Below are 26,944 nucleotides of genomic sequence, written 5' to 3'. Positions count from 1 at the left end.
TTTAACTTCCTGACTATTGCACCTTTATACTTCTTCTATTTTAAAAATGGCTGGACGAACTGAAGGGGGGGAGCACAAAGAATGAATGAATGACTACTGGGATGGGTGCACATGCCTAGCCATCCCTCAAAATAATCATGTTATCAAGGGGCTCTTTTCTTAAGCTCACAGTAACAGGTTGTCATCACAGTGAGCTTTGTTACTCTGCCTTACTTGTACCAAAATAGAACAAACTTATTCAAACTTAGGAATTAAACCGAGCATGCTGTACACTGGAAGCACAAATACACAATAACAGGGAAGGCCTATTTTCAAATGCTGGCAGACCTGGAAGCTGCTGTTGATGTCCAAACTTACATTGATATTTCAAATAAAGATAGCAGAAATCAAAATGAGAAAGCTGGGCACCAGGCACAAAATATGAGAAAGTTACAGTAAAGCATCATAAGTGGATCCCAAGACTATTTATATTCCACGGAATCCAAACTCTTCCTGACAGGTACATAGTATCTGGTCTGAAGACTCACTGCTGCTGAGACCTGCCATCCCCTTTCACTCATGCAAAAACCTGTCTTTCAGGGCTGAGGTGGCTTCCCAAGTGGCTGATTAGCAGGGAGAACTTACTCAGGATTTTGAGAACTACCCGAATCAAATCTGGAGCACAATCCAGCATTAGCACTGTACTGCTTCAAAGAGGAAGAGGAGAACTCTTCTAAGAGTGAGGTGGTACACCATAAAGCAGCTCCACTTTGAAATTAAACCAGAGTGAATCTGGAATTCAGCACCTGTTGTGAACAGATTTCCTGGCAAGATCTTCTTGTAAACAGCTAGCACAGTAAAAAGAGAATCCCAGATGACTATTCTGCCCCTTCTCATACTGTAAAGCCACAATTAAGAGGGAACAAAGGGGTAAACAAACATTTGCCTGGGTTTAGAAAAATATTTACAATATTTGTGCTAGAAATAGTTAAGCCAGGTAACAATATTTATCCTAGAAATAACTAATACTAAAAAGTACTACTAATAAAAAAGAAAAATAAGAAAAAGAAACCTAAACCATTCAACATCCATTAAGGTAAAATAAATTAAATAAATTCAGCCAATTGGTTATTTCCATATGTGTGGATTTCTTTAAATAGTAATGAAATCATTGCTAAAAAATCTATTGTTATTAAAACAAAAAAGTTGGCTCAGCCTACCAAAATTAGATTTGTAAGTTGCTGGTCATTCCCATAATTAAATCTGTGTCACAAATTTGCAAGAAAAATGGACACTATGACTAATGCATTTACTTGCTGCACTAGTGCTGTCAGGCTGTGTAAATCATTATGCCTGCTAAAGCAGAGTAGGTAAGAATTCCATACATTTTCATTAACCAACTAGGCTTTGTGTGTATGTGACAAACTAACTTTTATATTCCCTACTAGCTTTATCTTTCATTTGGAAAACAATGTAATTAAAAACACTAGCCTTGATTTGATCAGCCAAGTGGCTGCTTCCAAAAATTATTTGAGTTTTGAACAACACGAACCATCTCTATTGCCTTCAAAATATGGTCAGATAAAACAACAAACAATACATCCTTAATTTGGACAAAGGAGGTTAGCGAGATGATAGGCACTTAGACTAGAGGTTACTTCCTTATGACTGATTTATGTAGCCTGAACACATGACGTATTTCATCCCATAGGTTTCAACAAAGAAAGCTAACCTATTTCTAGACAGCACTGGAAGAAGTCTCAACCAACACTTTCATTTTTGGCCACCCTTTGTTCTGTTTTCTCAGGAATGCAATGGTCACCAGAGCAGGGTCCTCTGAGTTGATTTCATGTCACGACAGACTTTCACATCTTGGTTACAGTTCTTTGTTTAAGATGAACCTGATGGCTGCTCCTTTCACACTTACTGTTCATAACTCCAAGGCATCAAAGAATAAGACAACTGGCTTGCATCACAGCCTGGATACTCTTCTATTTCCAAGCCCACTCTCTCAAGCAGAAAGGAGATTAATGTGTGGAAAAAAAAAGATAGACAAAACTGCTTCTAATCCAGCAGTGCAGAGCATTTTGAGGACGTCCTCTTCTAGACTTCAGGTCCTCTCTTTCTTCCATGCACATGGCACTATATTGTCACGGTAAACTGAGTTTAGCTCTCAACTGAACCTGTGTCTCCGCTTCAGTGCAAGAACAGCTCAATGATGGGCTATGCCTTGGTGAACCTGACATCAAACGAGCTGAGCCACTCAAGCAAACACTATGGAACAACCATCAGTGAAACAAGTTTTGCAGTATCCTGCCTACTGCTCTGCCCTTTAGACATTAACAAGCATTGTTTTTCTGTTGAAGCACAACTTTTAGAAGCAGACTAGAAAGGCTTAGGAAGCACAGTAATGCGTAAATTATAAAGAATCTCAGCAGACCCATACTTAACATCCCAAACAATTTCTTTAGCCTTGAGGTGCAAAATTATCCTCTCCCACACAAGTAGAAGCAGATACCTCAGTGCTTTCTTTCTCTCAGCAGACCTTAGTATACATTCAAATGCTTTACAGTAGCAACCTTGCTGATAACCAACCAGCCAGTATTAGTAAAACGCTATCAGATTTTATTAAAGTCCTGTTAAAAGGAAAAACTGAAATCACTTATTATGTTCCACAATTATTGTAAACCAAACTGTTTAAACAAGGGGAGGAGATAATGACATTAACTACCCAACTCAAAGCAATCCTCAGTGGTATGATTCTAAATATCCTCTTGGCTGAAAATTATGTAAATTGAATTCATCTATTGTTAGTTATTACTAATCTAGCTACATATAAATCCTTTTCTGTAACAATCAGTTCTTTAAAACACTGTTTTAATTAGACCCAAGACATTATTAAACTAAGTGTAAATATGTACATACAATTCCATGCATTGTTTTGCCTGTATATTTATAGGAGTATGGGCTTTGGTGGAGTTTAAAAGGAATTACTTTGTGATTGGATTGGTGCTTTTTGTAAATCTCCTTACCAGTGAAAACACCTGCGGATGCTTAATATAAGTGTGTTTCTGCTTATCAAGACATATTTGGCATTTTTACATTTTGCTTATCACAATGTGTTCCGTTTCATCTAAATAACGCATCTCAGTATCATACTAAAATTAGGTTCTTTTCCTTCAGACATTTTGTTCCATGGTTTATTTTTCTCAAGGTCCATTTTCTAGTCTTAAAAAATGATTAAAGAGTCAAAAAAAAACCCCACACCCACCAAAAAAAAAGAAGTTAAAAGCCAAGCACATCTTTCAGCCCTTTCAAATCAGTTTGCTTCTCACTATCATACACAAGCACTGGCCCAACAGGACATAGTCCGAAACAGACAACAACATACTGTCCTCCAGGCTTTATCAGGGCTACACACAAGTGCAGCAAGCTGCCCATGTGCTACACACCGTAAGACAAGGAACGTGAGAAAAACTGCAACCTTGCCAGTGGTCAGATACTTCCAAATTATCTCTAGGACATGCATATGGTTATGGTCACAAAAGTATATAGCTACATCTAAGCCTATCCACAGACAGCACATAATCAGACCAACAAGACAAATGCAAATGTGATTTAGATTCATCATAAATTAAAGATACAGGAAACAGGATCTCTACCTATAGCCAACGCTGTAAGTTAAGCACCAATATAAACTGATGGACTACCAAAAACATCACCACAAGCTTCCATTATTTTCTCAGAAACAGGCCAATTATTCTTATATTTTATAGAAAGGTTTAGTCTTCAAACAAGAATATTTATTCCTTTATAACTCACCAGTTGTCCACAGAAAAGTTACAAAGTAAGTAACCCCATGCTAGTGACATTCAGAAGCCATTCAATTAAAGACCAAGTAGACCTATAGCACAGTGAAACCGGTAAAGCAAAAGGAGGTAATTACATGTGAATAGAACTTTCCAATGATTAACGGAACTAAGATTAAAACCAAAATCAGAAGCATTACATGAACATACCAACTAGTTCAGCTTCTTTAACTGAGATTTCTTTGAGGAAAGAAGAAACAGGTTCTAGAGATTAAAATATGTTTACGTTGCTTTACAAGGAGCCAGCATTGTAGTCAGATGCTCTGGGGCCTAAATTCTTATTTTAAGTCAAAAGACATTCTCCTAATGACAGCTGAACTGAGAGCTTTGGGTATTCAAGGAAACCTCCTGAACCAAAAGCTAGGAACAGCAGAAAAATGGGAGCTTGTGCCAAAAAATGAGAGAAAATACCATGCACATACTCCGACTTTAGAGTTGCTCTAACACTGGGATTCCACAACTTGAGGCTGAAAGTACCTTCTTCCCATTGGAGGAGGACATGATAAGTGACAAAAAGGACCAAGTATTTGGGAATTGATATTTAAAAAATGTGAATGGACATCTATACCCACAAAACATACATCCATCCTCCTGACCTTAACCTAGTCCCTCAAAAATGCAGCAGCACAATGCATAACTTCAAAATGCCATGCAAGTTTCTCTCTTGGCAGTAAGGTTTTACATACTTAAACTCCAAAATCCAGCTTTTCATAGAATTAATATACCTAAAGTGAGTTATTTTGTACTTGCAGTTTTCATTTTAATTTCCTAATTGGAATTCTTTTGTCATTCCTTCATTTTATACATAATAGTCTTCCCCCTGGGGACACAAGACTGGAATCACAAACACACACATCTAAACATGCACAAATTTTAATTAAAAAAAATAATTATTCAATTATTAGCTGCATAAACAAAACAGTCACAGTAGCTTGTCTACATATAAAATAATTTGTATTTAATATTCATTAATGTCTTTCTAAATGTATCAATAAAAAAATCTATTCTTTCTTTCTTCATACATATATTTATTTAGTGTTCTTTCTGAATCTTTGTAGACCACTAGGCCCAAAAATACTGGTTTTGCTTTTTTACAGAAATGGTTATATTTCCATACGGATTGATTGCTTTCCCATATCTAGCTATTTTAGTGTGTTCCTCAGAGACATTGAGTGGCTTCACTGACAGTGAAATATGCTAAACAAATGACAAGTCACTGAGTAAATTAGCATCTATTCTCTGATCAGCTGGGTCATGTTTTCTTTTCAAAATCCATGGCCTCTTGATAGAAAATAATGAGTATTTGATGGGCCTTATTAGAAAAATCAATATATTGATGCCTATGTCTGAAACATCTGCATAATAATAGATTCTGTTAACCCATTAAGGAGAAAATGAAGATGTGTTTACACATTATTAATTTATCATGAGCAGAGAAAATTTATTCACTACTCTTCTCAAGAGTTCAACAAAAAGAAAAGAAATTGTAGTATCTGTATTTAATGGCATGGTGACATAAATTGAAAGATGATTCAAATTTTTGCCAGCTAAATGGCACAATTCCACCAACATTAATGTGAAGAATACAAACACACATGATACTGTTAAATATAAGACTATTAAAGCACTTGCTATAAATACTGCATTACTTACCAAAAAACTTCCAAAAGCTGAATTAAATATAGCAGCTGCCTGAAGAGAGAAAAAGACAAATATCAACAATGGTAAAATAGCGATAGTACAAGAACAAAATGTTATTCCCCTGCCCAAAAAGCTATTAGATTCTCCAAATACATACACAGAGACCATTAGGCAGTTAGCCACTGCTTAAAAGACTGCCAGTGGCCTGTAACTTATGAAAACTGATAGATTTGCGTTTATGCATTCATAAATAATCACTGAAATGGACAAAAGCAAGAGGAGAAGAAAACCCTTGCCGGTAGACTTAAGAGGAAATATTCAGGAGAACTAAGAAAATTACACAGCAGCTTGGGCTCACTGCTTTTGCTTTTATTTGGCAGGAACATTTTTACATATTTACCATTAATCAAAGTAAATATAATTTGGTTTAACTAAACCACTGCATTTTCAGAGACTTTTAACTATTTTAATTGAATAATCATCAGGCAAGCAAACCAATTTAATTGCTCATCATAATAAGGTATTGACAAAGTCAGGCATTTCTGTAGACTGACCAACAAATTTAAAATAGAAACAACAACAACAACAATAAAAATACCCCAAACATACTAGAAAACCACTCACAATGACCCCACACTTCTGAGGCCAAAATGTTTACTCCATAGTCTTTTAAAATAAGGAAATAGACAATTTTGATAATGACTTTAGAAGTGTTTGTGCTTACCTAAATATCCAGGAAATATAAAGTAGCAGTGCTATTTCTTAAGATTAACCCTTTAAATTCCAGGAAGTTCAAAAACCTTAGTCTTGAATAATAGTTTTTTCCATTTACCAAGAAAGAATAAAATTCTTGTATGGCAGCCAGTCTGATGATGAAAAGCCACACAGCAAAGGTAAGAGGAAAGGAAGGAGGGAAATCTACCATTTACTTGACGATTTAGAGCAGAGTCAAATTAATCACCCTGGACACTACCAGCCACATATTAATAACAAGTGGATGCTAGCAAGTTTAGCAAGTTTGAATAAAGTCCAAAAATCAGGGTAGGAGCTGTAGCTGAACCTGCCTTCTGCTCCATAAGAGGATGCAATGAAAATGAATGGGTAATGAGATCCTTGGCTCTAGAGAGCTTAGCTTTCTTATTCAAGTTCATAATTAATTCAAAGCTTTGATAATTTCATTAGATTCCTCCTCTGCTGGCCCTATCAATAAAAGATGGCACTGGACCACAGATCCTCAGTGGCCCAAATACAAAAACAAATGCAGACTGGGAAACCTTTGCCGACTTGCTTACTAACAGGGACAATGGCATATGGCACTCCATGTTGCGGAGGGAGCATCTGAATAGATATAGCTAAATAAAACATTATAGTTGACAGTTGTAAAGTACAATAACATATTTTAACACCTCTTCCTCATCAGTACTCCTTTTTTGAACATTCAAAAAAAAAAAAAGGCACAAGTCCAAACAGCTCCTCTTGCCAGAGATCACAGCTGAAAGCAATGAGAGTGAAAAGAGTGAAGTACTACTTAAAAAGCAGTGAGTACTACTTAGAACAATTCTTCAACAAGTGTGAATGACATCAGGATTTTCTACTTGTATTTGAAGCTATGCAGCTAATCCTTTCAGGTGGCAAGGGAGAAACACATTACACCCATGCACACAAACCTAATGCAAGGGGATCAGTTTCAACACAGGACACGTCCTTGTAGGCATCTTTTGTTAATAAATTCCTTTTAAAGCTGCTGTTATTATATGTTAATAAAACCCGTCAGGTTTACCAAGTCTCTCTGCCATTTGCTGGGCACATGCCACTCTTACACAGACTGTATTTCACCACTTCAATCTGGTTCCTTTTACTACACCGTGTCTCTGAATCTATGAAGGAGAATGTAGACGTCCATTTTAAAGCATATTTGAAGATCTCTTCCTTGCAAAACAATCTTTGCTATATAAAACAGTGTAAATCAACTGTGAAGGTCTGCAAGACAGAAGCATCTGGGCTTCACTTCTGCAGCAGAAGGCTGGGAGGAAACTTTACCATCCCCTCCGCCCCATGCAGATTTTGTGTGCAGAGTGCCAATTACATTTCTTCCTGCCACCAAGAACCTTATCATTCACCCTTTTCAGGAAAGCTGGTGAAGCCCATATAAAATGAATAGAGAGCATAAAATGTAACCCTTCCCTCCCCAACATGCCAAACTCACCCCCCTGTCTCAAAAATATCTGGCTTTACCAAAAGTTGAGCTCAGGCCAGGCTTTTGCTTGCATTGCAGGTGAGCCTACCAGACCATGTCTACCAATGCTAGAGAAATAACTTCAGAGCTAGACAGCCCTCAACTGTTTCCCTGGTCATTTTAACAAAGAAGAAAGCAGTAGCTGAAAAGAACCAATACTCACAAAAGAACACACTGCATCTAGTTCTAGCCACATCAGTGGCTACCAATTCTGATCTGAGGATCATTTACAGACATGAAAAATTTTACCTAAAATACGCTGCAATTCCACTTTCAGGAATGCACCTGGAAAGGTGGTAGGGAGAGATTCTAGATGGTTCTGTGGTGGTGATACTAGATGGTGTTGTTTTGGCTATCAACAAACTTTTCTTTTTACCTTCCTGATCCACCCAAAAGAATTCTGATTTTTTAATATTCTCAAGAATCTAACAGGTACTAAGACAACAATCTCAGACAAATTTTATGCTTTAGGTATTTGGCCATCATGTGCAAAAGTCATAATTCACAATGGTCCAGGAGTACACTAGTTTGCAATTTTTAATTCCCTTTCCCCAGTGTGCCAGAAATCTTCCATGGCAGCTGATTTAACACTCATTACAGCTAGAGAAGAAAAAACAAAGCAGGAAGACTGGAAACTAAGCTATCATTATTCAGATGATTTGCCTCAATGAGGGAGAACTTACACATGTTAAGTACTCTACTTGCAGTTTCCTTTAAAAACATTTCCCCTGCAAAATAAACTTAGAAGCATTTTTTTCTGATACCCACAAACCTGTAGATTATGTTTGTGATTCTGGTGCAGCTTAAAGAAACCTGTAGTAAACTGAATCAACTGCTCTAATTTGTAATTAAATGTACCCTAGTACATGACCCTGTAGAATTTAAACACTGTGCGCTTCCAACTCCCTTCTATCAAGAGGGATAATATTGCCTACATACCTCACAGGGCATTGTCAATATTAATTCATTGCTTAAAAAGGGCTCTGACATCCTTGGAGGGATGATACAAATAAACATTAGTGCTGACACATGATACAGCTAGGCTCCTCATTTGCTATTTGAAACATTTATTAATCACTATTATTGTATAACTTCTTTAGTGTTTGCTCCTTTTGTATGTCAACAGATATCAGACTATTTGCAGTCAGCTTAAACGAAACAATAAAATATGAAAACATTTACATGTCCTTATAATACTCCAAGTTCAGATTTGCATGTGTTTGAAAATTGTTCATTGCACTTATTAATATGAGGGGAGCAGTCTCTATAAAATCAGTAACACAATCCATTCAAAAGGTAAATGCATGTACTGAAAGGTCAGATCACATTCAAAAGCAGCAGTAGTAACAATCAGGCAATTATTTAAGTTACATCAAGTCAGAGACAAGACTGAAAGCCACTGACAGTACTCTTAAATGGGCTAGTGCAGAAGAACACATGTATGTCTCCCCTTGAGTTTAAAATAGGACACACTAGCTCCACTAAACAACAAATTTAGTTAATATTCAGCAGATAAAATTTCAGTCAACTCTGTATGTCACCGGGCTTGAGGGAACGCTCTTGCTGATCTGTAATTCCAGGAATGATCATCTAGCCTGGAGCACTTTCTAGTGAGAAGTAAGCAGCCCACCTCTGAAGGAAACCTATCTGTCAGAAACTTTCCTTTTTCCATACCTGAACCCAATGAAAAGCTTTTTGGTCTTGAACCAACCTAAAGAAAAGCTTTTTGGTATTGAACTAACCTATCCTGGCATTTATTAGACTAGATATTTTTTGATAATAACATAGCAGGACTACATTAAAAAAGAGAAAAAGATACACTGGCAATACTTGAAATATCTGGGTCAAACCCCAACATTTTATCATTATCAACAGGATTTATATGAAATTGTCACGCACAGCTCAACTGGAGCTGTAGTTTTCTTTACTGCAGAGCCATAGGGAAACAAGGTGCCCCACAGCTTTATATGTGACTATATAAAATAGTAAAAGGCTTTTTCACCTATAAATATGTTTTTAACTCTAAAATCTTTGATTCTTGAGTGTCATTTGGCAGCCATTAGGGACGTAACCCTCCTAAATATACTTAACCCCGTGCTTACCCCCAGGCACCCCATAGCTGAGAGAGCACATGCTACATACATTAGGACCTGCCTGGCCCCAAGTCGTCACCAATATGTGGAAAGGACATTCCAGGGCCAAGGCCACAGATGCAGAGCAATGAAACTGAACAGAGGGAAACAACCTAAGCATCATACAAAGCTGCTCTGTGTACACCCACCATTACCTGAGGTTAAAACCTTACCATTTTCACACATGCACTAGTAGGATATACAGCTCTAGTACCAGGCCCAAGACTAAATATCCCATTTAACACACATAGCTCAATGAGGAAGCATAGAAAGGAACTAAAGAAAGGCAAGTACTCTAACAGTACTACTGCAGGATTATGCAGTAGAAGGCACAGAACACAATGTAGTAGTAGAACATTTCATAGAGTCCATGTAATTAAAGCAAAATGTAATAGATATATCTCCTATTTAACAGGGAGAAGAAAACAACAATTTTAAAAAAAAAAAAAAACCAACAAAAAAACTGCAGTGATGGAAATGGTTTGACCAAACAGCACAGAAAAGAAAAAATTATCTACCCAAAGAGATCAGTGGAGATCGAGAAGGTGGAGGAAGAAGGCAGGACATCAGAAGAAGCTTGAATGAGTTGGCAGAGTCCCTTTAAACAACTCCTTCAATCTCCTATTTAAAAATAAAATCTCATGTGAGTGTTACCACAGCTCATGTTTTAACTGCTGTTTCCATTAATAAGATGCTACAGCTCTGTAGAAAACTATTTGCCACAGCACTGTTACTGCAAACAGAATATAAATATACCTAATAAGGTTTAATCTGTATTGCTGTTCATAACTATTCATCTGAGTTCAGACGGGAAAAATACATATATATTCAAGTTCCTGGTTTTGAGCACTAAATTGAATCAGGTGTCCTCTTCTCTTAAGAAAATTAAGTTGCTTTTGTGCAAGAGTGTTTTAATGAGAACAGAGCCTGCCGACATTGATAAATGGGAATGACACCAGAGAGAGCATGTAAGCAGGACAATATGTGCATGTTACAGTCTTACAGGCTATTTTTCACTGACTATCCTGAATGACTTTGCTGTTTCTTAAGGGGCCTATTAATCTCAAATTTAGTTATTACACAACGTTTATTTGAACATATATTCTGTGGATGATGACAGTTAATAAAGGAAATCTTTTACAAGCTGTATTTTTACATATTGTTCCAACTGCAGCTCCCAGTCATTCTACTGTATTGATGAAATAACCTAGTTATGATGCAGCTTTAAAAAAGGCACATATATTCAGATTCTTTTCTAAGCATATGGGGACTCTTAAATAACTGCTAAAATGCATATAAAATCCTTCTACAGCATGGCAAAAATAAAAGAGGTAGTGTTAACTGCTCCACAAAATCTCTAGCTGCACAGTTGCCCCCTCAGAGGCAAATCACATGCCTTTTTAACACTCCAGCATCATCTTTGAGAAACCAACAAGACCTAGATTTGACTCTTGGAGATGTACATACACTCCACACTGAATACATCAGAAGTTGTAGTATGCATCTTACACATGAATTTGGCCCCATATGTTGTACACGTGATAGGCCCCCTCAGCAGTGGTATCCCACTGAAAAGAAAGAAAAATTTACACACCAACCCACACCAAACCAAAACCACACACAAAACCCTGAAACAAAAACCCCAACATAAAAAACAAACCAAATGCAGCCTTTGATAACAACTAAATTTTGAGTCCAAAGAAATCTTATGAAATACGAACTGATGTTCAAAAAGTCTCTTTAAAGACAAATACTGAATCACTCTTATTTTTGTAAAGGAGTAGAATATACACATAACTGTATCCTCTTAAAAAAACAAAATCACCAAAAAACCTACACCAACCAAGGAAACCCCAGAACACCAGCATAAAACCCCAAGATAGAGGGGAGATTTTGTTTTCATTCCCTGCTATGTTCCCTGTGGTTCAACACAATTTGTTGACCACGAAATAGATATCATCTAATCCCCAACTTGCCTCTAGAGCTGTGCTGACAGTATGAAAACATTTTTTTATTTTCACTATGTTCAATAAGCATCAGTTTTATGAAAATGATGCTGAAAAGGCACCAGAAATTGAAAACAGAGTAACTAATATGCTGTTTGTTTGCATTTCAGCAGAGGAATGTCATCCAGAGAACATGTCTCATTGAACTGTGCATCTGAAGCTGTGCACATTACAGATTAGTTCCAGGCTGGCAGAGGTTGCCATAGCCAAAGTACAAGTTTGTGCTGCTTCAGCCAGGCTCAGCATTCTGCCATGAGCAGTACACAGAAACAAGCTAGGGGCTCTGCTAGGAGAGTTATTGCCTCCTACCTCTTACTAGTCAAGTTCTTTCTGTTAAAGATCAGTCTTTCACTCCCCCATTTTTGTAGTTCCTCATAACCACCGTCTGTTGGTAATAACATTCACAATACAAAACCATCCATCAAAAGGATGTCAAAAAGCAGGCTTTTTAGACACACTTAGTGTATGTGGTGCTCTCAGTTGAAGGATTTCTCTGTTTTATCAATAGTTTCAGCAGTACTGAGACAGAGAAAGAAAACTATCCCCCTTTCTTTCCTTTCATCAGAAATGGTAACTTCTCCCTACCATGAGCAACCAGCATGACTCAAGGGAGTTCTGGAGGGTCAGTGTGCCATTTCTCATTCAGATGCAATGGGAGATGAAAACTGAAAACCAGGAGAATATATACATCACAGATTTTTTTTTTCCAGAGAGTAAAACCAAAATGTAAATATTTGTTGACAATTCAAGTGGCAAACATTAAGCATTCAGGTCTCAGGTATGTTTATGTGTCAGTCTGCAAATTTCCACTAATACATAGATTAGTAGCAGGAAATCCATTTTGAGCACAGGTTGGAAAGCAACACTGTCTTGTATGAGTGGCTCATTCTACCTGATAATACTTGTATAATCAAGCAGAACAAAACCAAAAGCCTTCGTCATCAGTGTCAGAATGATCACATGAAGAAAGCCAGGATACTCTTCTTTTTAATCTCTTTCAGGAGTTGGAACGTCCATGTCCACACTGAAAGAACCAAGACTCGGTCTCCTTAAGTACAAAAGAGATGATTCTTACGACACAGTGTACAGTGCCCAGCTATCCCAGACAAATCAGTTGTACAACACTGTCACTTTGTTCATACTTGCTTTGCTTTATCCAAACTGCCCCAGATCCACCATAGCAGATGCTTATGTGTCTGTGTAGCATTCAAAGCCAGTGCAATGCTCACAGGGGTAGTATCAGATGAAAAGGCCTATATAGGCCCTATCCAGAAACACAAACATAGGCAACACACACCTTTTGCAACCTCACATCTATCCCTTCAGGATGCTCAAGTCAAGAGATTTCCTCCTTCTAATAACCATGGTCTGTTTCCTTTTAACAATGAGAAGCGCTGTCAGCAAAGACAGCCACCGATACTCTCATCTCACCCTTGTGTAACTCATTGATCAGCCATACCCCAAGCCCAGTGGCACCCTGAAGCTGTAGCCCATCTTCTTGTCCACCCTAAGTTAGCAGTATAAAACACAAAATTGAATAAAACACTGTGCCTTCCAGTGTTGGTTCCCATGTCACACACCCCAATGGGGTGGCAACGTGAACATCTACAGTGGACCTTTGAATACCAACATGAACATACAGACACAGTTTCTCTTTTTCTCTCTACTTAAAAATTGTAAATGCAAACATTAAGATTACTGCCCAGTGCCAGTGTAAACACTCAAGCAAGCAGTGATCTAAAGCTGACAGACTCATGACAACACACACTTTCTTATACTGAGTACATAATGTGCATAACTATCTGCAAACTTCATGCTCTAGCATCTGACCTCTTCCTCCACAAACTTCATAAGGCTCTGCCACGTCAGAAAGCTCCAGGTTCCTGGGAAGGCATATAGCCAAACTTTTTGTATGTATTTTCCCCTAAATGGAAAGCCCATTTCCCTTGTTTCCTAGACACAGGGAAGCATGGCAACTTCCCCCTGCTACCTACATCCTTTATAGCATAAGCTTTAGCAGCCATAGATTTGACCTATGAAACAGACCATGCTATACAATTAGAGGGCAAAAAGGAAAGATCCTAACCAGCCACTAACACTTTGGTATGAAAACTACCCACAAACCTTACATCATGCATTTGTTAGTGACACAAGGCTTATTACCTTAGCAATGAAGACACTAGCTCTTGCACCAAAACAAATGGACTGCTGAACAATGATTTAATAACGGAGGCTCAGCTGAACTGCAGTATACAAGTAACTGACAACTTGATCCTCTCTCACGGTCAAGCACTTCATAACTGTAAGTGAGTTTCTCTCTAAAAAAAAATTACTGTAGAAGGTATCCTCAAAAGGATACAGAGCAATAACAACCTCCCAAATATACTTTTATTTAAGTTCACATTTTCTCAGATCTTAAGCTGTGATAAAAACACTTAAAGGTCTTGTCCCCTGATTCTCCTGGAGACACATCATCCATAAAATGATTAGAGGTCTAGTTAAACAATGTATCCCACAACTCCAAAGAGTATTACTTCCCTGCTGAAGTGAAATGAAAGCACAAGGCCACTTTTTAAAAGGTGCCCTTTGCATTAACTGTAGGGCTGTGCCTGCACCAGTATTTTTCTATAAATATCCCACTGTCATATTACTTTCTGGGCACTTAGTAGCAGAACCAAACACTTTAACTACTATGCCACTGAAACCAGCTCATAATGGCATTGTTATTAAAGTCCCTGTCACTACTACCACTGGGAACAGCCTCACTATTAGTTGTGCAATGACAGGAGATAGGAAACAAAACGTTACTGCAAGGAAGGCCACATCCTGGGGAGGCTGGCTGAAGTACTAGCTTTGCAAAATAGAAAGTAGTGTGGCCCACTGAAGAGATCCATGAACCCTGACATCTGGAGCTCATGTCAGAATGTGTCACAGGTAAAAGGAGGAGATTCTAGTCTCATCAACAAATGTCTGTCTATATCTCAAAGTACAGTTACTGTTTTTGTTTTTAAACCTCGCCCAAAGGGTAGGCTTTACTGTAAGCCAGTATTGTATGATGTTGGAAATTCCCTTTTTATGAGACCAGCCAAAGCTTTGCATGCTGCAATATCATAGCAGAGGTAGAAAGAGAGGGGAAAGAAAAGTAGCAAACTATAAGGAAAAGACCAGCACTACAGTGCTTCAGTTCCTTCACTGCCTGAAATAAGTGAAGAAAAGGAACAATCTTAAGGCATGCAACTGCATTCTTTTAAATGCTGCTCAGATACTTCTGCCATCTAACTTAACAATTCATATAACTAAAAGTTACACATACGCAAAGTAAGAAAGTGCATAAATGTGTGTCTTTACATATAATGTATCCCCCAAATTTGCCCAAGGAGTTCAACAACTTATCATCCAAGGTTTTTTTATCTGAAAGCAAATTAACTACAACATTGCTATGTGCCATCACCCTTGTTTGGAAGCATGCCCCAAATATCTTTAAATTCTAATCAGTTAGTCACCCCCATTTTCTTCCAAGAGGACTGCTATACCCCCTAATCCAAAGAGGGGGTGGATGGGAGCAAGAAGTCTTCATTAAAGTGCAAGGATTAATACTCAAATGCCAATCAAGTCGGAGTCAAGGACATCATTTTACAACTACTTGGCTACCAGCATGAGTACATCGCAAACCACAAAAACGCTGCAACTGCTCTTCAGAATTTTCATTTACATATACGTATTTATTACATAAATACATATATAAAACACAGAGACTCAACTACATTAAAGATACGTTTATCACTTTCTTATAGTAATTTTCTTTGTTCTGTAATAGAATAAAATATCATATAACCACTACTTCGCTGAAGGTAGAGAGAAAACATTAAAACCTATGGGTTTCACATACGGAATTCTACCCATGTTCTGCGGATAGCAGAGGCTCACCAAAGAACTGTGCTGGGTGCAAGCCTAAGAAATGCACAAACTGTTTTACTGAAAAAGGTCACAAATTTGCTGCCTGCATTGAACATGCAAAAGCATGTAGTAACATTCACTGAGCTTCTACAGTTTCCATTTATATCCAGAGTTGGCTGAAAAACTGGAATATCCGGCATAAGGGATATTCCCATACTTAAGTATTTGCTTTAAACCCAAGATCCCCCCACCTCTAGAATCACCACTTCTCATACAACAACTGAAATTTTCTTTTTTAACCATTTCATTTTGGTATTTTGCTGCTTTCAGCTGAATTGCTCTCATGCCTAACAGAAGATGGCCTCTGTCTGTGTTTGTCACCGCACAAAGCTTTTCAGCTGGTCCACAAGCAGCACTGTTATTAAATTCTTATGATGCATTGAGAAGATTCAGGCAGGGAGATCAGATTATCAAGAGAAATGAAAGCATGGAGCACCGAAGTTACGCTGAAAAATGTGGTGGACATCAGAATTATTTCTATGCAAAATTAACCTGACCTGAAACAAAATATTTACACATTGATCTTCCTGGAAGAAATTGGACACATTTCTACAAAGCCTATATTGCATATACAGGGGAATGAAAAACAAGAATGGAAAAGTTCCCAACTCAACACAATTTGTAGCCCAAGTAATGTATTTCTAAGGCAGTTATTAAAGAACTAGGTGCACATACAGTATGAAAAAAAAATAAAAATGTAATTATTGGAAAAATACTCTTTCTACTGGAAAACACTTCCTTTATAACAATATGCTTATTTTTCTGCATTTTGTGGTTAAAACTATCTTCTCACATTACTAATAACCTGTAGAGACAAGATCAACACATTCTGATTTGCCCACAAAGTACTCCAAGGAGAACTCAATAAAGAAATCAGTACTTTTGTGTTAATCACAAAGGCTCCAGCAGAACACAGATGCTGTTAATACCTATTCTGTGATGGTTGTTCATCATGAGCACCCAATGAGGCAAGGGGCATGGATGCAAAATTGTACTCTGTCATGCCATTTAAGTCCAGAACATCTGTATCTACACAGTCATAACAAACTAAGGTTGCAGAAGCAACGTAAATCCAGAATTCTTTTCCACCTTAAACTACTTCAACAACATAAGATGCCCTATAATATATAAGAGGACAAGAGGGTATAAGAAGCACATTCACAACAGCCAGGTCAAAACAGGTGAAAGCAGGAGGTCCCCATACCAAGACAGGCACATCTTAATAGCAATGCAGAGTAGCAATACATGTGAACATAAAACTTAAGGAAAGGAACTGGGATATGCAAACATTTGAAGAGTAGAAAATGTCACCACTATACACTAGAAGCAATCAGAAATCCCATCTTAAATAAGCATTGAATGCCAGCTAAATTTACAAGAAAAACACTTCACCTATCACGAGTTTATCACTGATAAATTAAATGCATAGCTGCATTTCATAAAAACAGCTCTCACCTTAAGCACTTTAATTTACGTTAACAGATATTTCTTTTAAGTGATCTGTGATCAGCACTTTGGGGTTAAAATAGACAAATAAGGAACTTAGAAATCATGTCTGGCTGGTATTTCAGGTTTTGCCACTGACAGAAGCTTGATAAAAGGTAGAGAAAAACTGTATACCAGCCACATCATCATCGTTGGATTGGGGGGGGAAGGGAAGGGAATCTGTTTATGAAACAGATTTTCATCTCTCATATACATTCATTCTAATACCGAGTCACTGCTTAGTCAATCCTATTGCAAGAAATACCTCAGAAAAATATCACAACGTAGTCACCATCTCTTTGAATCAAAGTTCAATTTGCTCTAACACCATAACAAATATATTTCTGTAATCGGTATCTATCGCCTACTCTTGTGGAAGTATCAACAAAATTCAGAGTGATATACTTATCTATAATATATAAAAGAATCACATCACCACTATAAGCTGTAGCATAGCAATATAGTGGCAGAGCATGAAACAGTAATCAAAGTCCTGAAAAATACACCATTGTCAGCACTGTACACTGGTACCAGTGTATTATAGCACCTTGGTTTAAAATAAATCAACCTAAGTGCCTGCTTTGGTAAGCACTTCGAATTCACTGTACATCAGCATTAGGGGGGGGTAATGCACAAAGAAACAAATCAGGAAATGGGACTTGTAAATAACAATTCAATTAGCAGATTTATATTACTCATTTCCTAATAAACTTTCTACACACACCTACATGCAAAGCCTCCTACAGCCTTCCCCCCTTCATTTACATATCTGTGCAGGCCTGCTCTTTTTTCTGGTGAGCCCCTTTGCCCTTTCAATCATGAAGTATATTACTCCACTGTCAGAGCAAAGCAGTTCCTAACAACAGGGAGCCCAGCTGGGATAGGAAGAGGGCAGCAGGCTCAGGCATTAACATAATAATCCAACTGTGTTCCCCCAGGCCCTTAGGGCAGACAGCATATTAGGTAGGCCTCCTGCGCCATCCGGGTGGAAGCCGCCAGATCACCTGCCCATCAACCTGTGGCAGTCACCCCTGCCTCTCTGCGCCAGCTCCTCCCAAGCCCCGGTGCCCAATTACCTTCCCACAAAAGGCATGCATCCATTTTTCCACGTCTGCTTAATGCACCTGCTGCATGTCCTTATTTACGATTCGGATGTACCTTGCCGTGTTGTTTCCAGCGGACTCACACCTTGCCTTTTAACTTCTGGGAAGACCGAGACTTTTAACAAGGCCTACTGCTGCTGCCAGCAGGAACCAGCCCTTGAAACGACATTTCACATACAAAGCACTGCTCTCCAGATGCAACTTTCAGCCCTATCTGTCCCTGAAAGAAAGGGAAGGAAAACCCAAACAGGCAGAAAGGCGGATGCATGCCTTTGTTATTTCTGTACTGTGCCATCCAAGGAATTGGCTTACTTATTCCTTGTGGGATTTGCAGCACTGGAGTATTTTCAGCAGCAAAGCTGTTTCACAATCTTTGGGACAAGGCCTGCCAGCATGCAGGACATGGCAACTGATTAAGGAATAGAGCCGGTGACAAGGCTTCAGCTGTACAAACACATAAGACATTTCCACAAATTGCCGTATACAATGCTGATTTCAGACGAAGGACCCATGAATCCATCAGGTTTAAAGAAGGCCTATAATTTTACTACTCTTCCCAACTGACATTTCTTAATACCTAAGAATTTTTCCCGCATTTCAAATGTTTTGGGTAGCAAACTGCAATTCAGAATACTAATATGCATGCTCCCCTATAGTGAGGCCTTTCAAAAAAAAAAAGGAAAAAAGTTTACATATATTATGCAGTGTATTTCAATGCAGTTTGGCAGGGGGGTTGGAACTAGATGATCTTGAGGTCCTTTCCAATACTAACTATTCTATGATTCTTACAGACTCTTTACAGCATATATGCTGCTTGTACAGAGCACAAGCTCAGGTACTGAACTGGAAAGAACAATAATAAACACACTCGCCAGTATAAGATACTATTTTCTCCATATTGTATAAGACAATCTCAAAGACTACTAGGAAAAAAAGCCTTTGGTTCTGATATAACTTTTAATTTCATTTAAAAATACATATTCTCAAATTCCCCTTAACAATGGAAGGCATAACAGAAATGCAATACTGTCTCATTAAAACAATGTTTTGCAGGCTATGCAAAGCCAGATTTACTTGATCACTTGTGAAGCAAAATTTCCCTAACCTCATTAATTTTCATTTATCCAGCCCTCTCAAAGAAGGAAATATTCAGAAGCAATTTCATATTTTATTTTAAATGCTTGGGTGTTACATTGTCAGTACAAAGAAGTGTAATGCATAGTAATCCATGTCACAACTGTCGGAGAAAGATCACGTAAATAATGCTACTGCTATAATTTAAACATTTTAGGAAGTAACCATTAGGCAAGTTTTGCTATTACAATTCCTTGACTACACAGTGGTAACAAAAACTATACATTGTGAAAAACAGGACATACTTAAAATAGATCTGCTTACAAGCAATTCATTTTCACAGCACAGACATTCTCTCTTGCCACCAGTGTCGTGATAACTGGTTCGCAGCATGCCCCGCTGAACTGGGAAGAGGGGTGCAGTTAAAATAGCCCTTTGCATGGGATTTATTCTAGGTCACAAGGTCACCAATAAAACACTAGAATGACCTATGGGTTATTTTAATACAGTCAAGAGTCTTCTTACACAGGCACGCATTCATATCTACTATGACTTGATTTAGACTTTTAGGACCTGCAATTTAGAGAGGAAGAGCTTTGACAACTTTCTCATGATCCTTCCAACCATTTCCTTTGCTTCACAAACCAAATACCATCACATCGACGACATAAAACTGAACAGCACTTGGAACATTAACTACACCTCTTGCAGCACCTCTAGATATAAATTGTTTATCCATAATCCAGAAAAAGGAGCTAACACTTTTATTTACAAGAGATTAGTATAAAAATCCCTCAAGCCCTTTTAGTTTTCTAGAGGTTTTGTTCTAACCCATGTCCTTCCTTCTCCAAATTACAGGTCAAAAACTCCACAGACTGAAGTACAGATAAGTTGTACCAGACATGTTGGAAAATAAGATATTTAACGGCAAGAATTCTCAACCAAGAATTTGAGTATAATTAAGTCATCACGTAGTTTGGCAGTTGGTGGTGAATGCTTTGTGCTTATAGACATGTTGCCACAAGATGACAACAGGAAACTGCAATGCTAGTTACATTCATAATTTTTCTTATTAATTCAAATGTCGTGAATAGAAAATGTGAACAGAAATAAACTTGTGAATGGAAGTATAGGTTTTTCTAATTATCTCATGGCATCATCTTTAGATCAGATCCATGCCTCAATTAAGTCAATAGGAGATTTTTAGACTTGATTTTACACAGCCCAAGGTCAGAACATTGCAATGGCTCAGATAAAGAAAAGCAAAGCTGTGGATTAAACTTCTGATATGGGATATGCCTGGATTGCAATGGGCTGTTTAAAATGGTGAACAGTCCTGAAATTACTAAATATAAAAGCTGCAGTATGGAGAAAAATATATTCTTGTTGTTTAAAATAGCTTTCATATGACAACACCACCATAAAAAACCCCATACTGCCTTGAAGCAACAAATTATTAGGTCCATGCTTATGATTTACTTTAATTTCCTTCATAATTTATCCCTTAATTCAACTATCTTTTTTTTTTCTTTTGCACTGACTACAACCCTTGTTCTTTCATAGCTAACACAGCTCCTACGGTTTCATTCTTAAATACCAGAGTGGAGTACATTAGTGCAACAGACAACTATTTTCTTCCATACACAGCCATGCCAGCAGAACAAATAAGACTCTCTTACCCGAGATGCTCACCAGCCCTAACGAGAGAATACTCCTCCCACAGATTTGCAGGGAGCAGTCTCTCTAGTTCCTCTATGTTTTTTCCTCTAAAAGAGCTATTCCAAATTCATAAAGACTTTTGTAATACAAGTACTCAGAATAAAGCAGTGTTCATTAATATGCAATATAAGACCTTTATGTATTCAAACTTATTCAGCTTGCTGTGGTGGGTTTACCTCAGCTAGATGCCAGGATCCCACCAAAGCCACTGTATCATTCCTCCTCCTCAGCTGGACAGGAGAGATCAAAATATAACTAAAAGCTCATGGGTCAAGATAAGGGCAGGGAGAGATCATTGAGCAGATACCATCACAGGATGGTTTTGAGCAGCATGTGGCTCCCAACCAGTCACAGTAATGGCCATATGCCTGGCACATGAATGGCATCAAATGATCCAAAATCCAGAGTGCCAATATGAAGACAGCTATTTCCTCTGCCTGTGAAACACTCCTACACAGCTCCCTCTCCCCTTGCATTTTCAAGAAGCACAATACCTGTCTCTAATCTATGAAATTTTTAACATGGTTCATAAGATTATCAGCTGCACCTGCTGACAGCCATAAGGCCTGAAAGGTGAAATAACTCTGCATCACCAGAATACTTTGACTACACATTTGTTTAGATGTTTTTTTTTAACACTGCTTTGGGTATAGAAAAAGACTGATGAGGTATGCAACTGAATGGGAGTGGGGACAAGAGTAGCAGTCATGGCTGAGTTTCTTACACTGTACACCATGCAGGCAGCTGGTACACCTATGTCAACAGTAAAAATGTAAAAACACAATATGCTTTCAGGCAGATCAGTTTTTTGGGGTTCTTGTGCAAATAAAATGCTTTTAAGAGAGACTGTCAAGAGTCAAAAGGATAAATCAATTTAGTCTGTTAAATCACTCCAGCGATCTTTTCTTCACTCACTACTCACTCAAAAATGCCTCTTAGAACTATTGAACACATGTAATACAGACTGCAAACACATCCAGTGTGACCAGAAACTTGCAACCTCCCATTCAAACATCTGTATTTACCACACATTAATGTTAAACCATGCTAAAGAAAGTGAGACTTTAGCAGTCATAAAAGACAGGTATCTCTAATAACTAGAGTTTATTACTCAAACGTGAAGAAGAATTGTTCTGAGTCTTCAGTTAAACAACAGCAGACAATGTAATCATTTAGTAAAACAGACATTCCACTCATGACCTTGGTATTTTCATCTGGAGGATTAAAAAAAAAAAGCAAGGAAGTCTTTTCTCTCTCTTCAGAAGCCACTCATTCCAAAACCACTACAAAAATTCAGAGACAGCACTTACAATCTTAGTTATTTCAGAGTATAACACAAACAAGTGAAGATCAATAAAAAATATTAATTAGCATCTCATTAGAAATATCAGTATGGAGAAAACCAGTGATGTGCAGACATCCTGCCTCTGGGATTAGATTCTAATTCATTTTAGATTAGGAAGCAATGAACTAAAACCACTGCCCTGATAAGTTAACTATTCTTATAGACACAGCTCTGGGTAGGAATAACCCCAGCCTTGAGGATGGCATAGTAAACAGAAAGAAATGGTGCTAACTTCTGACATTTACAAACGACCATGATAAAAAGAATCCGGATGGGTTACAAAAATTTGCTACTACGAGAGCACTGCCTTTTCCTTTTTTTAACTAACATGTACTTATGTAACAGTACCAAAGAGAGCAAATAGTTATTACAGACAGGACTGTACTGGAAAGAAAATTTAACCAACAAAAGGGTTAATTAGGGATACAAATTTTCTCAGACTGTTAATAATGGGAATGACACATAGTATGTGCCCATAAGTAATTCTCAGGTATCTTTGATCTTCTGCCCCAAGCGGTTACTGTTGCCTACCATACCCGGGCCTCTGGGACTCTCTCAGAACCAGACATCTGGCTACTTTGTTGTTTTAGACTAATCTCATCCCAGGAGAGCTCAAGAAATGACACCAGGCAAGGAGGGTCCTGGCAAGGGAAAAAACATTACAGTATCAGCAGATTTTTGAGTGGACTACAGCATCAAAATTGTCTTCAAATTTCTATAGGGATCCTGTGGCTTTTCTGCTCTCCAGCTCTGCTTTCTGAATGCACATGATCCTGTTTTAAGGAACTGTTAATCTCTTTGGAGAAGCTAATGAATGATAATCCAGGAAAGCCCGTGTGACAAAGGCAAACAGAACTAAGAAAACAGCAAGGAATGGGTGGATTTAATGAAGATTTTATTGAAAGGTCAACACACTGCATGATCAAACAGTGTTTTTAAAAGCTTACCAAAAAAAAAAAAACCAACTCCAAGATCCAAACACTCTATTTTTCACTAATTCATGGGGTTTAGCTGCCAGCAGTGTTATCCCTGAGGTATGACCCTCTGACGACTGCAACAGATTCAGCCAAGTGCTCCGGGCTTAGAAACAGGGCAATTCACAGTGCATGGAGCCCACAGCGGTAAAATGGGCTGCAAACACCGAGAAAGAAAGGTTTAATTCTAAGGCCAGACTCTTATCATCTAGACAGGCTACCTGGGGTTTGCCACAGATTCTGGTCCATCAGATTCCCATCCTCCTCAAACCACTATACATTAAATAAGATGTGACACTGTCAGCTCAACAAGAACTGTTACAGAAGGCCCTTTTCCTATATATGGATGTTCCTGCGTTGCTCCAGCAGCAGTGCTCCTATATCCTAGGTGTTCCCAATGCATGCTTACTGCCTGCAATTGGTAACACAAAGAACCAGGACACTTAAGACCTGGAAGAAATAAAAATCACGTGTATTTTTCTGAGGGCAGTAAGCACACCCATACTATGGACATTTTCCCAGCCAGGTACTTCCAAGCAGCACTTTTTTTAAAGCCCAGGGGTGGCACATAACAACAGCAGTAAGGAAGAAATCAGTTCCGTGTGGCTGTCCTTTCTGTTTCAAATCAACCACCACAACTCTTCTTCCCTTCCATTGGCAAGAGCAACTTAAAAAAATGGATGCTAAATACATTCAGATTCTAATCTTTTTCTAAGGGCAGACCTGTATGATTTAACTTTGCCTCATTTCAGGATATTTTCAAAGTATTCAGAACAAAGCTTTGGAGAAACCTCTGACTAATCTGCTGTATCACACCAGCTCCCAAAGAAAACAAATCCCTGTCAAAACTGTTAAAAAGTGCTACAGACAGAAGCAGTTTGAAAATCATGCACTAAACTTTACTAGCGATCATGCTGTTACACATCATCCTACTTCCTTTTTCTCCCTATTTCTCACATCATAGCTATCCTCCTTTCTTCCAGCTACAACATTCCACTCTTGGTAGCAGAAACAATACTAAAAGTTACCCCAATGTATTTTAGCAGTTTCCTAATGCACTGTAAAAAGCTACATCAAGACAAAAAGAACCTGTGCTTCACTAGCTTTAGTTACATCTTATCAACAGTAAACAAATCCTCCTGAACAATTCAGCATACTTCAGAGATTCAGAAAGATGCTATGCAGTTTTTTTCTGAGTATGACTGAAGCAAATCCTCCTTTGTTTTCTCACCAAGCAGGTAGGTTGTCAGAATGAATGTGGGTTAGTCCAAATAATTCAATTTTTAAATACCAGCAGCACCAGGACAACATAAACTGTTTTGTAGCTCTTTGCATACAACACATGCTCAACAAATACTTCTCTTAAAAGCTTTGCTGTAATAGCAACTTGTTACAGTTTAATTAATGACTTCTGTGACTACTGCATGCAGCTTTAAGCAACAGAATCAAAAAAGTCATAAAATATTCCACACTAAAAACTCACATTTATTCATTAATACATCATCTACTGCAGAACAATACAGAGAGCAGTGTGACAAGAAAAGCGTTGTAAGGTAGAACAGGTCAAACTAATGTGTTTAAAAAATAGCACATGATTGTTTCAGTGGAGACGGCATTAATACAAGTAACACCAAAAATAAGTAAAAAGTAGGCAGAATTTTAATTTTGGTATTTTATGCACTGTACAAGTTTAATTACACACCCTCTGTTGTCACTTGCCATAGAATTTGAATGGTGCATCCCACACACTTACCTTTCCCCCTACTCCTTTCAAAACAACAAAAAAGAAATACTCCACATATGAACATGTAAGATGTACTTTACAAAATACACAGAAAATGAGCAGTTAGTCAATAAAGCAAACAAACCCCACACTAAGTCTTACATATTAAAGATAGCAATATACACAGGATATATAGGTTCGAACAAGCATTTCTCACGTTGTCTAAAGCACATTTTTGTATGAGTGTCTTAAATATGACAGTTACAGCTTAGATATACGTATTACAGACTTATTTTCAGAGACATATGCCATCACCAGGACTCCAACAGCAAATAAGCAAACACATCAGAACATAAATACTCTTCTGTTTACTCTAAGTACTGATTTATGTTCTATGGGTATCCAAACACTGGTAACTAACACTGCCTTGCATTACCTATTATGAAATTACAGCTATTCAGTGAGGTTTTCTAACAGTAAATAAAACTCCCCACAGCCACTCTCCAAAACTTTAACAGCTGGAAGAAACAAACACTGCAACATGAAAGGAATGCCAACATATCCATACAAAGGTAAATCAAATATGAAAACAAACTCCAGAGAAAAAAGGTCTTCAAACAAAAGCCATGTTAACACTTCTCATAATTTGGCAATGGAATGGAGTAGCTCCCATTTATCTGCCTTTACAGTAGGAGAGGAAAAGCCAATTCACACATTAATAACAACACCTTGAACAACACCTGGAACTCCTCCAAGAACCTAGTCTATACCCAAAAGAGTTAATGAACAATATTTTAAATGACATACAGTTCAAGCATTGATCTCACTGCAGAACCATTAATTCTGCCCAAGAACTAAACTCTAACTAGCACTCTCAGTTTCAACATATATATATGGAAAGGCTGTATATACAAGCCTTGTATATTATATGCACACCCTTTGTACAACAAGATGCCTATTACATCTTTCTTCTTTCCTAATCTAGGGCACTTAACAGTATAGCTCTCTAGTTCGCTGCTGACTATATGTATAATAAGCAGTTCTTCATGATTTAAATATTTTATTTCTTTATGTTTTCTCCTAGGTTTGTTTATAAACCTATAAGCTACTTTGATTAAATTCTCCCAGGTTTGGAAGCTGCCTTTACCTCCAGTGAAGGCCAGAGGAAGTAGGCTTCTGAATGCACACGGAAGAACTCCATTATTTCCTCCACAGAGCAAAGCTCTGTTTCTTATCTTGTAATTAAATAGCTTGTCAGCTAATAAAATTACTTTATACTCCTCAAATGTCTGCATAAGGAGATAGCAGAGGGAAAGCTTAGTGATGTTTCCCAATGAACACACTTCCTAAAGAAAGATAAGCATGATTACTCTAACTTCAAGATAATGACATACACTTAAACTCACATTTAATGTTCCATGTTTAGAATAATTTACAGCACAAACAATACCGATACTTGTCTTCACTCTTCTATTTTAAGTTTACAGGCACAGTTTCATTTATTTGAAACAAAGACTGTATTTTCAAAAGACAGTAATTATCATGAGAATACAGCGGACAAAAATGCAGTACTGTACTTGTTTATGTATCTACTTAGCATTTTATGTCAACTAAACACTTTAGCGTAAGGACACCAGCTAGGACCAATTACTGCTTCTGGAATCCATCTACTCCAAATTGTATAGACCAGATTTTCATTTG

The 26,944-nt window shown here is 37.8% G+C and overlaps 1 protein-coding gene across 4 annotated transcripts in view; it reads right to left on the bottom strand.

Moving 5' to 3' along the window:
- Positions 1-26,944, bottom strand: part of SLC10A7 (solute carrier family 10 member 7) — a 144,240-nt gene that overhangs the window by 90,243 nt on the left and 27,053 nt on the right. For all 4 annotated transcript variants that reach the window (XM_034064949.1, XM_034064948.1, XM_034064950.1 and 1 more), the window contains exon 5: positions 5,502-5,540. In XM_034064949.1, the coding sequence (XP_033920840.1) occupies positions 5,502-5,540 (39 nt within the window). The remainder of the gene's footprint in view (positions 1-5,501; positions 5,541-26,944) is intronic.

This window comes from Melopsittacus undulatus, chromosome 7, assembly GCF_012275295.1.
Source record: "Melopsittacus undulatus isolate bMelUnd1 chromosome 7, bMelUnd1.mat.Z, whole genome shotgun sequence".
In the NCBI taxonomy this organism is placed as follows: domain Eukaryota; kingdom Metazoa; phylum Chordata; class Aves; order Psittaciformes; family Psittaculidae; genus Melopsittacus; species Melopsittacus undulatus.
The sequence above is the reverse complement of the archived record's forward strand: the minus strand, read 5'-3'. Positions and strand labels throughout refer to the sequence as shown.